The sequence below is a fragment of the Stegodyphus dumicola genome, chromosome 1, assembly GCF_044657685.1.
Source record: "Stegodyphus dumicola isolate Sdum_Otavi_A_Nest chromosome 1, ASM4465768v1".
Taxonomy (NCBI): domain Eukaryota; kingdom Metazoa; phylum Arthropoda; class Arachnida; order Araneae; family Eresidae; genus Stegodyphus; species Stegodyphus dumicola.
The window spans coordinates 216,151,586-216,164,470 of record NC_140768.1 but is presented as its reverse complement, the minus strand read 5'-3'; the positions used below and the strand labels follow the sequence as shown (position 1 = coordinate 216,164,470).

General features: G+C 31.2%; 1 protein-coding gene across 18 annotated transcripts in view; it reads right to left on the bottom strand.

Moving 5' to 3' along the window:
- The window catches only part of LOC118201136 (uncharacterized), a 385,427-nt gene that overhangs the window by 218,578 nt on the left and 153,964 nt on the right, over nt 1-12,885 (bottom strand). For all 18 annotated transcript variants that reach the window (XM_085825487.1, XM_085825518.1, XM_085825505.1 and 15 more), the window contains one exon: nt 412-495. In XM_085825487.1, the coding sequence (XP_085681613.1) occupies nt 412-495 (84 nt within the window). The remainder of the gene's footprint in view (nt 1-411; nt 496-12,885) is intronic.

Genomic DNA, 12,885 nt, shown 5'->3' with positions numbered 1-12,885 from the left:
GGAATTAGAAAAAAAAGAATTCAGTTATTATACTTAACCCCATCATTTCTACTTCATATAAACATATATGACATCATAAACTAGTTAACAATATTCTGGAACTGAGTTAAGAAGAAATCTTTCCATAACATAAGCTTCAGAAGTTTCAGACATCTTAATACTAACACAATATTATTCTGGAATTGTAGGAAGATTCTAATATAATAGCAAGCACTTGTAGAATTTTATGCTTTTGACACTGAAAACAGTTTTAACTATTAACACAATAAGCAGTATCAATACCGAATGAGATGTTTATTTGTACCTAATACTGCATTTAAATTACAAAGAATAATTAAACTGTCATTCATTTTTCAAAAACTTTTAAATGATACAAGGGAAATGAAATGAAATCAATTTAATTCAACTTACGTTAGACAGTTTTTCAAAAACCTTTCTTGGCCTTGTTCGATGGCGAGGATGAGATTCTAGTGGTATTTCCTGTTTGTCATCATTCTGAAGCAAGAAATTATATATACATTATATGAATAAGGTATATTAACTGCACTTTGCATGTTTGTTTGAAAGAAAGACATGGTAAACTATAATACATCGTTTTATAACAATAAGATTAAAAAAAAATTGCCAGAAAAGAAAAATGTTTACACATTATCTGTTTGAATGGTTCCATATGTTTGAAAACTAGCCTGAAAAACAAATCAAAACAGTACGACACTTTACTGTACTACCACAGGAAATAATCTAAACACACTTTCAAATGAAAACAGGATTTAAAGTGACAGAGGAATTACAAAATAAAAAAAAATAATCATATGCCATTGTAATTAGACCTTACATTCAACAGAAGGAATATATATACACACTGTCTCAAGACTATTAATCAGTATGTTATAAAAATTTATACTTCAAAATGTGACATTTGCTTTTAAAACAGAAAGTTAACTCTCAATCACTGAACCCACTTTCCATGTTTATATAGCTCTGCTTAATTGAAGCAAAATACTTTTAACAATATTAGTAAATTTCTTTAACTTTTTATGGGTACAAAAATTTAACAACTATACAACACAGATATTGTTTGCACTGAATGCAGAGAAAATTAAAATATAAGTAACACAAAGATTGCAGTAATATAAAGAATGAATTGATTTATTTAAACCAAAACTTAAATAGCATTTAAAATTAAGTGCATTAGACTGTGAAAGATCTAATTAAGAGGATATATATTTATGTTTTTTACTGACATTTTCATTCACAGTAGTAGTCTCTTGATTTTATGACACCTTAACCTGCAAATTACTTTTATGAACTTTTTTATGAAAGATTTACAACTTTCATACTGCTAGACCCATTTATGAAGTGCTGAAATTCACAAACATCTGCCATCTGAACAGTTTTGGAAATGTGACAAACTTTTGTATCGTTATTACTAAATGGAAAAGATAGCATTAAAATTTTTCATTTACATTTTTAAAAAGAACTCATAATTCCAAAGCATATCTTTCTTTAATCTAATCATAGTTATAACAGTTTTTTTTTTTACCTCTTGATTTATTACATTCAATTATCCACAGTGCTGACTATTTGACCAAAATTAGTCCAAATTCCCAATTTTTTCATGTATATATATTACAAATACAAAAGCATTCATTACACAAAAATGTTTTGTACTCTGTTTACTATTAAAATATTCTGAAAGGTATTGATTCTATACACAAACACACACACACACACATATATATATATGCACTAACATATATATAAATATATATATATAAATATATATATATATCTACAGAACGATTTAAAAAAATAATATAATCGTGCCTAGTATTTTCTTGCATTACCCTGCATGTATAATGTATTTCGTGTGCGTGTATAATGTATTGATTTTACATACTCCCCCATATATATATATATATATATATATATATATATATATGTTTTTCAATTTTGCATGTGTGTATGTTTATATATATATATACATATATATATATAAACACATACACATACAAAATTGAAAAACATTAGGTGAAGATAATAATTCCTTAAAACCAGTTGCAGCACTTCTGTGCCCTTGAGGGTCAATTTAATTTGTGCCATTATGTTACCAATAGCACAATATACTATGTTTAGATAATATCTACGAATATATTCATTATAAAAATATATCCAAGTTTAAAAATCCAGCCAATAATAATTTTGATATGAGGATTTGAAAGAAGCGGATGATGCATTCTTGTTCAGTATATTAGATGCATAATTAAATTAGCATTCATTTTGGAATCCAACAACTAAGCTGATACTAGAAAGCTTTTATTCGAGGATTTGGAAGATGACAAATATAAGAAAACTTTTTTAAAAAAATCTAAAAGGTCAGATTCTTATATTGCTGATTTGGCATTCACTATACATTTGAAATTATTACAAAGATTGTAACTAAGTAGATGACCATTACAACAACTGCAAGACAAGGGAAAAATAATAGACAAATAATCAAAGTTTTATATGGAAGTGTCTGCAGATTTTTTCTCAGGAAGGATAAATTAATTGTTACAGAAAGCCTGAATTACTAAACAATAATTTTCTCAATTTGTATGCACATGAAAGCTTACCTATGCATTAAAAATGAATGATGAGGATTACTGTGACATAAAAATACTATGCATAAAAATATAAGCATTTTTTATAAGAAAGAAAATCAGTACAAGGTTGGAAAGTTTTAAATTAAAACAACTCTGTACCTCATACATACAGAATATGGTTACAGAAATACCTTAATAAAATAAAAGAAGTTACTGTCCAGCCACATTACACTGAACCCTATGATGCTTACATTTAACACACATGGTTAAATTACTATTTAATAACTATGGAATTATTAACAGTAATATTAAAAATTGACCTTTGATCTAGTCCTCCAGAGGCTTGGTTTGAGTAATACCAGCTACAACTCAACTCTGTTTAAATTTTATGTTTTAACCAGCGAGCACACGCGCCGGGTATCTCATACCCAGGAACATATTCTTTGTCCCTTACCTCAAAACTCCTTTTCTGGAAAAGGACAAAACCTTTTGTAGCTGAATTCAAGGTCACATTCATGAAGCTGGGAAATCCGTAAAGTGATTCTTCGAATACTTTTCTAGGAATTGTACTGTTTGGGTATGTAACACCCGCACGCCTTCTCGCGTCTCTCAGATTTTCACCCTCACTTTCTCATTAAGTCAGCATGGCAGGGCATATAATTTATGATAAAGAAATGGAAAAGGTTGAGAAATATGCTAGAAACCATTTCAACAGACGATGAAATGTTTAGAGAAGAGGAGGAAGAATTAATAGATGAAGAACACAACAGCAATTATAATTCATCAACAGACAGTAGTACAGACACTGAATTAGATAGTGAATTAGAAAATCAATGAAATGATGAAAATTATGTTGGTAAACATGGCTTGGTATGGAAGAAAAACAAATTCCGAACAAATGTTAAGACTAGTTCTAAAAACATTATCTTTAAAATTCTAGGAAATACTGGTTACTCGAAAGTGGAAGATTACTCATATCAACGGCGGCAGCAAATCACTATCCCTTTGAAACTAAAAGAAAAAAATTATTTCAGGAGATTGCAACATGGAACCACCATCTAGAAAGATGAAAAATGTTTACAGAAGATGCGCTGAGTGCTCTAAAAACAAGGACAGAAAGACACGGTTTCTGTGCAAGAAATGTAATGTCAGTATTTGTATAGAGCATATGTATTCAGTCTGCCAGAGATGTGCAAAATAAATGCATGTTAAGTACTTCATTTATTATATTCTTTAAAATATTCTAAAGTTCATTGTTTTTTATGCTAATCCACATTTATACTCATATTTATATTATTAATGTAATTTAAAATGTGTTAATTGCTTTCGAGTATGATATACCCAGTGCGCCTTCTCGTGTTCGTAATTTTGGCGCACGTGCTCGCGAGTTAAATTAAGCTCTATCATTGTAAGCTGCTTCTAAATTTTTGCTGCTGTTTGTAATAACTGCTTCTAAATTTTGTAAATATCTGCAATTAAAGTGTTTTTTACATTAAATCTATAGTTATTTTCGAATCCTTTAAAATACTGACATCCGTGCAGCAGGACTACGGATAATTTCAAACGGGAAAGAACACAATTACGGCGATATTTCACAACTTCCTTGAAATCAGTGGAAACTGTTCTAAAAGCTGAAGCAGAAAGTAAGATGGATTTGATATCTATATTTAATATATTTAATGATAAAGCTGATAGATTATTTCAGTTAGATGAAAAAGTTAAAGTAATGTGGCTAGAAATGGGAAATTGTAATGAAGATGAATTTTCTAATGATATGGATTTAAAGAAAAGCTATCGAAATCAGTGGGTTGCTATGAAAACGAAAGTTAATGTTTAATGTTATCAACACTGAAAGAAAGGGCGATATTTTCAGTGTAGTAACTGAAACTAAGCAAAATTTTCACCTTTTTAAGTTAGAGTTGAAACTTTTTGATGGTAATATTAAAAACTGGCTAGGATTCTGGGAACAATTTAAAAAATCTATCATGATGATTGCATCGATGCAGATGACAAATTTCAGTATCTTTTACAAGCAACTGAAGAAGGTTCATCGGCCAGAGGTTTAGTTGCAAGTTTTCCACCATTTGGCGAAAACTATTATAATGCTACTGAACACCTGAAATCTCGTTTTGCTAAAGATGAACTATTAATTCAAATTTATGCTTGTGAAGTGGGAACGCACACATAACTATGCAGAAAATAAAGACAAGATGAACATGTTAGAAAACTTAGAATTTCTTCGTTTGGAAGTCGAAAGTGAAAAGTGGTTACACCTTGCTCGATCAGGGTTTGCAAATGATCAAGAATTTGGAAAATTTTAAATGAAAGAAAAAATTCTCACTGCAGCTTGCACTGTATCTAATGAAAAGCAAAGAGCTGAGAAAAATGGCAAGCATTGTTTATTTTCTAACAAGTCGTTTCATAATACCTCAGAATGCTTTAAGGCTATTGAGATGTCACTGGAGGTGAAAAGGGAAACCTTGAAGGAAAGGGGGGCTTGTTTCATCTGTTTGAAACCAGGACACAGTTCTAAGATCTGCAAAACTTATTTAAAGTATATTATATACAAGAAAAAACACCACAGCATTATGTGTCCAAATATAAATCTATCAAAACAAGACAAACAGTCTGAATTGGATGCACAGGGTTTTTTTTTTTTTTTTTTTTTTTTTTTTTTTTTTTTTTTTGGTCACCAAAAAATTTGCCAACATTATTGTTAACTGTATTGGTGAAAATCATCGATGATGACAGGTCTGAAATCATTCATGAATTATTTAATACTGGTATTCAAAGATCTTTCATACGAAAAGATATTGTGCAGAAACTAGGATTGAAACGTGTAGATCCAACAAATGATGAGTCATGGCTTTTTGGAGGCAGTGAAACTAAACAAGAGTCCCACAATGTCTACAATATTACATTACAAAGCTTTTGTTCAAATTTCAAGTACACTATTTCAGTTTTGGATGAAAAGAAAATGTGGTGCAATTCCACGTGTAAAGGATCCTGATATTTATCCAGTTTTGAAAAAGAAAAATATACGTTTAAGTGATACATGAGAATATGTGCCTGAAATAGGTTTATTAATAAGAGCAGATTATCTTGGCGCATTATTGACTGGGAGAATTAAGCCCATTGATAATAATTTGGTAGCTATTAAAACAAAACTTGGATGGACGCTTCAAGGTAAACAAAGAAACTACTCAAAATCTTTGGAGAGTATTATATATGCTACTAATTTAGATTTGACTGAATTATGGAGCCTAGATGTCATTGGCATAAGATGTCCCGCAGAAGAAAGTCAAGGCAGGTAACCAATGAAGCAACGGTAGATTTTTTTCCATAAAACTATTAAAAGAAACAAAGACAAAAGATATGAAGTATGTTTGCCATGGAAATGTGGGCGTCCAAAATTAGAAACAAATAAAGAATTAGCCACTAAATGGTTAATGTCTACCAAAAATCTCATCAGATCTGGTAATTTAATGTTGATATGTTTAATGAGTGGGTTCGATATGGAATTATTCAAATTGTAGATAAAGACGAGAAAAAGGGACACTATTTACCACCTCATCCTGTGATAAAAACTGGTGTAATAACAACGAAAATTCGTCCGGGTTTTGATGCATCGACGAAAGATTCCAAAGGAAATTCCTTGAATAATTGTTTAGAAAAAGGGCCAAGTTTATTGGAATTGGTACCCAAATTGATAATGCAGTTTCGGAAAAACGAAATTGGCATAACATCAGACATCAAAAAAGCATTTTTACAAATCAGTTTGAATCCAGAGGACAGGGAATATTTTTAATTTCTGTGGTCGAAGGATTTATTAAGACGAGAAAAAATAATCACTCTCCGACATTGTAGAGTGGTATTTGGTGCTTCTCCTAGTCCATTTTTACTAGAAGCAACTATAGCTTACTATCTAGAGAACGCTCCGCATAAAAGGAAGCACATAGCAACTCAAAGAATCTTTTTATGTGGACAACTGTATTACGAGTTTAGAAACTAAAGAAGAGGCAGAAAAATTTATTTCTGAAGCTAAGGAGCTGGTGTCTTCAGCACAATTCAAACTACGAGGCTGGGTTACTTTTGAAAAAATTGTAGAAGAGACACATGAAAAATTCATTTCAAGTCTAGGTCTCTTTTGGGACACTGAAACCGATGAACATTTTTGAGGCAGTATGGTTGAAATTCCAGAAAAGAGGATTACTAAAAGAGTTGTGTTATCGGCTGCCCAAAGATTATTTGACCCTATGTTCCATTGATACCTAAAGTATTGCTTCAAAACATTTGGAAGAGGAAAATTAATTGGGACGATGCACTTCCAATAGATATATCAAATAGATTTTTATCCTGGATCAAGGAGCTATCTTTACTGAAAGAATGTAAGATTCCACGGAGACTTGTCTCAAGTCCATTTGAAGGCTGCTGAATAAGTCAACATTGTTTCTGTGATGCCAGTGAAGTTTCTCTGCTGCTTGTATTTTCTTACATCCTGAATTTAATGAGAAGATTTCAGTAAAGTTAGTAATGAGTAAGTCAAGAGTGGCACCTACTAAAGAGATTACAATTCCTAGATTAGAACTCTTGGGAGCTTTGATCTTATCAAGATTATATGGTCAAGTTGTAGACGGACTAGAATTGAAAGACAATAGTATTTTTGGACTGATTCAACTGTTGCTTTAACTTGGATCAAAAGAGAGAGTTCTGGAATACGTTTGTAGGAAACAGAGCCACAGAAATAAGAAGGAATACAAACCTGAATGACTGGCATTTTGTGCCAGGGCATATAAACCCAGCAGATTTGCCTTCAAGAGGTTGCGATGCTAAGAATTTATTGAAAAGCAAACGGTGGGAAGGTCCAGAATGGTTATGGAAGTCACAAGAATTTTACTGGATTATTTCGATCAATAGATTAGCAAAACAAGTTAGCTCTAGTTGTATTTCATGTAAAAAATTCAAAGCCAAACCTACAGAACCACCTTTTGCGCCTATTCCTAAGAACAGAATAAAGGCCACTGCAGTTTTTGAAGTTTTAGGGATTGATCTTGCAGGCCCTTTGTATTTGCATTCTGGTAAAAAGACATAGGTTGTACTTTTTACCTGTGCCATTTATAGGGCTGTCCATTTTGAATTAGTCAATTTCCTGTCTACAGAAGTTTTTATTATGGCTTTAAAAAGATTCTTTGCTCAGAGAGGTAGAGTAAATATAATCTACACTGACAATGAGACAAACTTCATTGGTTCAAGCAAAGCTCTAAAAAATTTAGATTGGAAGATCTTGTCATTTTCCACTATCAAGAAAATCAAATGGAATTTCAACCCTCCAACGACCGCCTGGTTGGGAGGATGGTGGGAGCGCATGGTTAGAATGTTGAAAGAGATGCTAAGAAGAATTTTGGGCAGGAAAAGTCTCGACTATGAAGAGTTGGAAACTATTCTATGTGACTGCGAAGCTACAATAAACTCTTGGCCACTTACATATATTGAAGACAATTCGGAAGGTCTGAAGCCATTAACTCCCGCTTGTTTCTTACAAAGTATTCCTAGCAGTGAAACAACTGATTTAGATGAAATCGACAGTAAAATCCTAAATATAAGATTGTGTTTTGTACAAAAATTACGGCAGGATTTAAGAATGAAATTTTGGAATGAGTATTTAGCAATGTTGATTCATAAAGGTAAGGTCGTTCTCCTAGAAACTGATGGCAAGCGTATCAATTGACTTTTAGGAATCGTCATTGAAGTCTTTTCTGGAGCAGATGGGCACTCAAGAGTTGCCAGAGTGAGAACAGCTGATGGAGACAAGTTGAGACCATTCCAGAAACTTCATCCATTAGAAATCAACAGTTCGGAAACGTTACCATTTATTGCCCAAGATGCTAGAAGGGATCAAAGTGCCTCTACGCCCTGCAGCTAATGATTCAGATTCCAGTGAAGATGATGATTCATCACCCAAAGTCCCAGATTTTGTCACTAGAGCTGGTCGACATGTTAAAATTCCCAATAGACTTGATTTATAACTTTTGTTGCAATTTATAGGTATCCTACAAATTGCAAGGTGGGAGGTTGTTTGAGTAATACCAGCTACAACTCAACTCTGTTTTAAGTTTTATGTTTTAAATTAAGCTCTAACGTTGTTTGTAAGAATAACTGCTTCTAAATTTTGTAAATATCTGCAATTAAAGTGTTTTTCCTGTTAAATCCATAGTTATTTTCGAATCCTTTAAAACACATGAAACCTTACCTATGCATTAAAAACGAATGATTAGGATTACTGATAACTGAGTTCTGTTTTATGATGTGACATACAAATATTATGCATAAAAATATAAGCATTTTTTATAAGAAAGAAAATCAGTACGAGGTTGGAAAGTTTTAAATTAAAAAAACTCTGTACCTCAAACATACAGAATGTTACAGAAATACCTTAATAAAATAAAAGAAGTTACTGTCCAGCCACATTACACTGAACCCTACGATGCTTGTATTTAACACACATGCGAGAATACTGAATCCATTTGATAAAAGCAGAGGTCCATAGAAAGCAAAATAATGTGTTTTCTTATAATCTTACTGCAGTCTCTCGCTTTTTAAACAATATATGACCTACAGAATTCCAAAAAGTAATGATAAAAAATAGGTGAGAATATTTGCAGTACATAATAAAGAAAGTATGTTAGTCTTGGGAGGAAAAATCTTAGAAATATTCCTTTCTACCTTAAATGGAAAATGAAATTTCCTGCACATTTTCAAGAAAATCTCTGTCATCAGTAAATGGGCTGTAGTAAAACATAACATAGAATAAATGATACATTTAGTAGACAATCAAAATGAAATTAAACCACATAAGGCTCTAAGAGTAAAATCCCTTATTTGCCTACAGTTAACAGCCACTCGTGGCTAACAAACATACCACTCATACAAGCCATGCATTAAACCTAAACAACATTTTAAACTAAAATTAAGCTGACTATATCAGTGCCTACCAAGGGTATTGATGAAGATTAGCATCATTGCAAGTAAACTAATATAGTGCAAGTCAATAAGGTAAATTAAGACAAATTTTTAAATTCAAATTAAAATGAAGCTTCATGAAAGAAATGAAGCAAGGAATGCAAAAAAATGTGCAAAGTCAAAAAGAAATAATGAAATTTCAATACACTTTTAAAGAGAAATTTACCAATTCTGCATTTCAATATATAATAATTTGGTACTTTTTTGTTAAATTGGCCACAAGTGCTTTTCTGAAATTTGCTAAAATTTAAAATTAATTCTACCATGTTAGGCTCCACATAAGGCTCTAAGAGTAAAATCCCTTATTTGCCTACAGTTAACAGCCACTCGTGGCTAACAAACATACCACTTATACAAGCCATGCATTAAACCTAAACAACATTTTAAACTAAAATTAAGCTGACTATATCAGTGCCTACCAAGGGTATTGATGAAGATTAGCATCATTGCAAGTAAACTAATATAGTGCAAGTCAATAAGGTAAATTAAGACAAATTTTTAAATTCAAATTAAAATGAAGCTTCATGAAAGAAATGAAGCAAGGAATGCAAAAAAATGTGCAAAGTCAAAAAGAAATAATGAAATTTCAATACACTTTTAAAGAGAAATTTACCAATTCTGCATTTCAATATATAATAATTTGGTACTTTTTTGTTAAATTGGCCACAAGTGCTTTTCTGAAATTTGCTAAAATTTAAAATTAATTCTACCATGTTTTAGGAGATATACTTCTATACATTAAGTGTTTTTCCAAATTACAAAATTCAGGATCACAGCATCATTTGAAAGAGGTAATTCATGACAAAGCAAGAATTGTAGATGCATTAAAAGAATTCTCTATAAGGGAGAAGGAGATACGAAAAGGAAGGTCAGGAAATGATAAAGAAAAGACTCTGCATATATTATGCAGAGTCTTTTCTTTATTATTTCCTGCATACATAATGCAGAATTCTGACATTTTCATTAGCTAATAAAAGTTAAGAATTCTTGAGAATGAACCAAGTGTCCACATACTCATCCAAATATTTAATACAATGTATAGTAAGCAGCAAATACATATAAAAGTGCCACAATGAGCGTCTTGAAAAGTTACTAGTTAACTGTTTTTAAAAGGGATGTGATACAACATTGAATGAGCTTATTCATGCTTTGAAATATTCAGGTTTCAATCAAATAACATATACGAAGCTTTGTAATTAAGTTTTTATGCCCCATAAATAATTCTTCTATTAATCAGGTGCTCTTCCTTTAAAATATTACAAAACAATATAGGATATGCACTAAAATCAGACATTTTTCAAAAATATAATTACTGTATACAATGTCACAGAAAAATGCCAGGAAAAAGAAAATTGTTGTAAATACATATAACATCATATACAATTACATCTCTATAATATTAAGTTTTTAAGTAAAAAGTCCCTTAAAAATAAAATAAAAATACAACTACCCATATAAGAATAAATAAAAAAAGAGGAGAAAGAAATTTGAAGAAAGGAAAAGGGGGGAAGAAATTTAAAGAAAGAAAAAAGGGGGGAAGCAATTTAAAGAAAGGAAAAAAGGGGGAAGAAATTTAAAGAAAGAAAAAAAGGGGGAAGGAAGAAAGCAACAAATATATAAGAAAAAGGTTTCAATCTTAGTTACTTGCTTGCTTTTAGACTGAATAGCTCGTGTCCCAGTTGATTTTTTCGCTAGAATCTTTCTTGATGACACTGGTACATTCTTGTCATTTTCTAGAGTCATTTCCAGTTGACAGAAAAACAAATCACTAATGATCAAACTTCATACTGCTAAAACCTTTTATAAAATCTATTACATATTTTCAGAGTTATAAAAGTTTGTCCTTTAGCAATTATAAAAGTTTGTACCACTATTTTTTTTAAAAATCTGATGTGGACACCATATGACATTCTTATACAGCCTATTAAATTATGCCCATTTTTTGACGCATTTCATTTAAACTTATTTCCCCAAATTTCAATAGAGATATATTTCTCATTCAGTCAACTTAGTTCTCACTTCATGGCAAGGAAAAAATATATGAAAACCCAAAACACCTTCATTAAAAATTTAAAATACAGAAAAATCTAAAGCATCAAATAGACTCAAAAAAAAAAAAAAAAAAAAAAATTAAAATTAGGCGAAAAGACAGCTTTATTGGTGCACAAAACTTTTGGCCCCACTCAGCAAGAAGACACTGAAGTTGGTGCAGATAGAGACTTAAATCACTATACTACTAAGTTTCAAATGTAAACAAACCATCGTTAGGCTCATTCAAACTTGAATAACTTTTAAAGTGTTGATAATTCTATACTGTTGCATCTATATTAACTAAAGGCATAATGAAAGCCTTAACTGGAACATAAGAACAATATAATTCAATCACTTTCAAAGCAAAAAATGCACAATCTACTAGCATATAAGAATGAAAAAAGTGTGTTCACCAAGCTGGGTAAGTATATACATATACTTATACACTTTCCGTGCAGCCGACTGCAACCAAAAAGGTAGGTGCATATAAACATGTTATATCAGTCCCATATAACAAAATTTCAACATTCTGAGGCTACTCGTTTTTGCATGTTTGAGTGTTTTTGGGTTAAGCGAGATACATACATGTATGTACCGATGTCACACACATACACAAACACACACACACACACACCAAAAAAAAAAAAAAAAAAAAAAAAAAACCCTCTAATGAATTCATTTATTTTAAATCCCTTTCACAATCCGTTTTGGGACAAACAAGTCCTTTCTTCTGTCCATATGTACAAATGTAATTCAAAAACATCAACCAAATGGAATTGAGAGCAATCAAAATGGATACTTTCATTGAAATACCATGCCCATAATTTTTCACAATTACAATACTTCCTTTGTACAAGGAAGTAAAAACATGGTAACAATAATTTTGCAGTACATTTTTGGAAAAATGACAAAACTTTCTAACCACTATTAAAAAATAAAAAGAACTTTTGTATTCATAATATGTAATGACTGAGACTGGCTGTTAAACATACATTTAAAATCTTTTAATAAATGATAGTAGCACTGACTTACTAAAGGACTGCAAACTCAGTCTGGAGGAAATCATGACCAGTGTGTGCTGCACGCAAAACTTTTGAGGACTTTAATTTGAGTATTTCTTTCTTTTCTATGATACTGTTTCCATATGCAAAACATTGCGACTGAAAGTTAACACAGAAGATGTCGAAGAATTACTAAACACCAATAAAATGAGCTTAAAGAGGAAAAAAAATGGAATAGCATCAGAAAA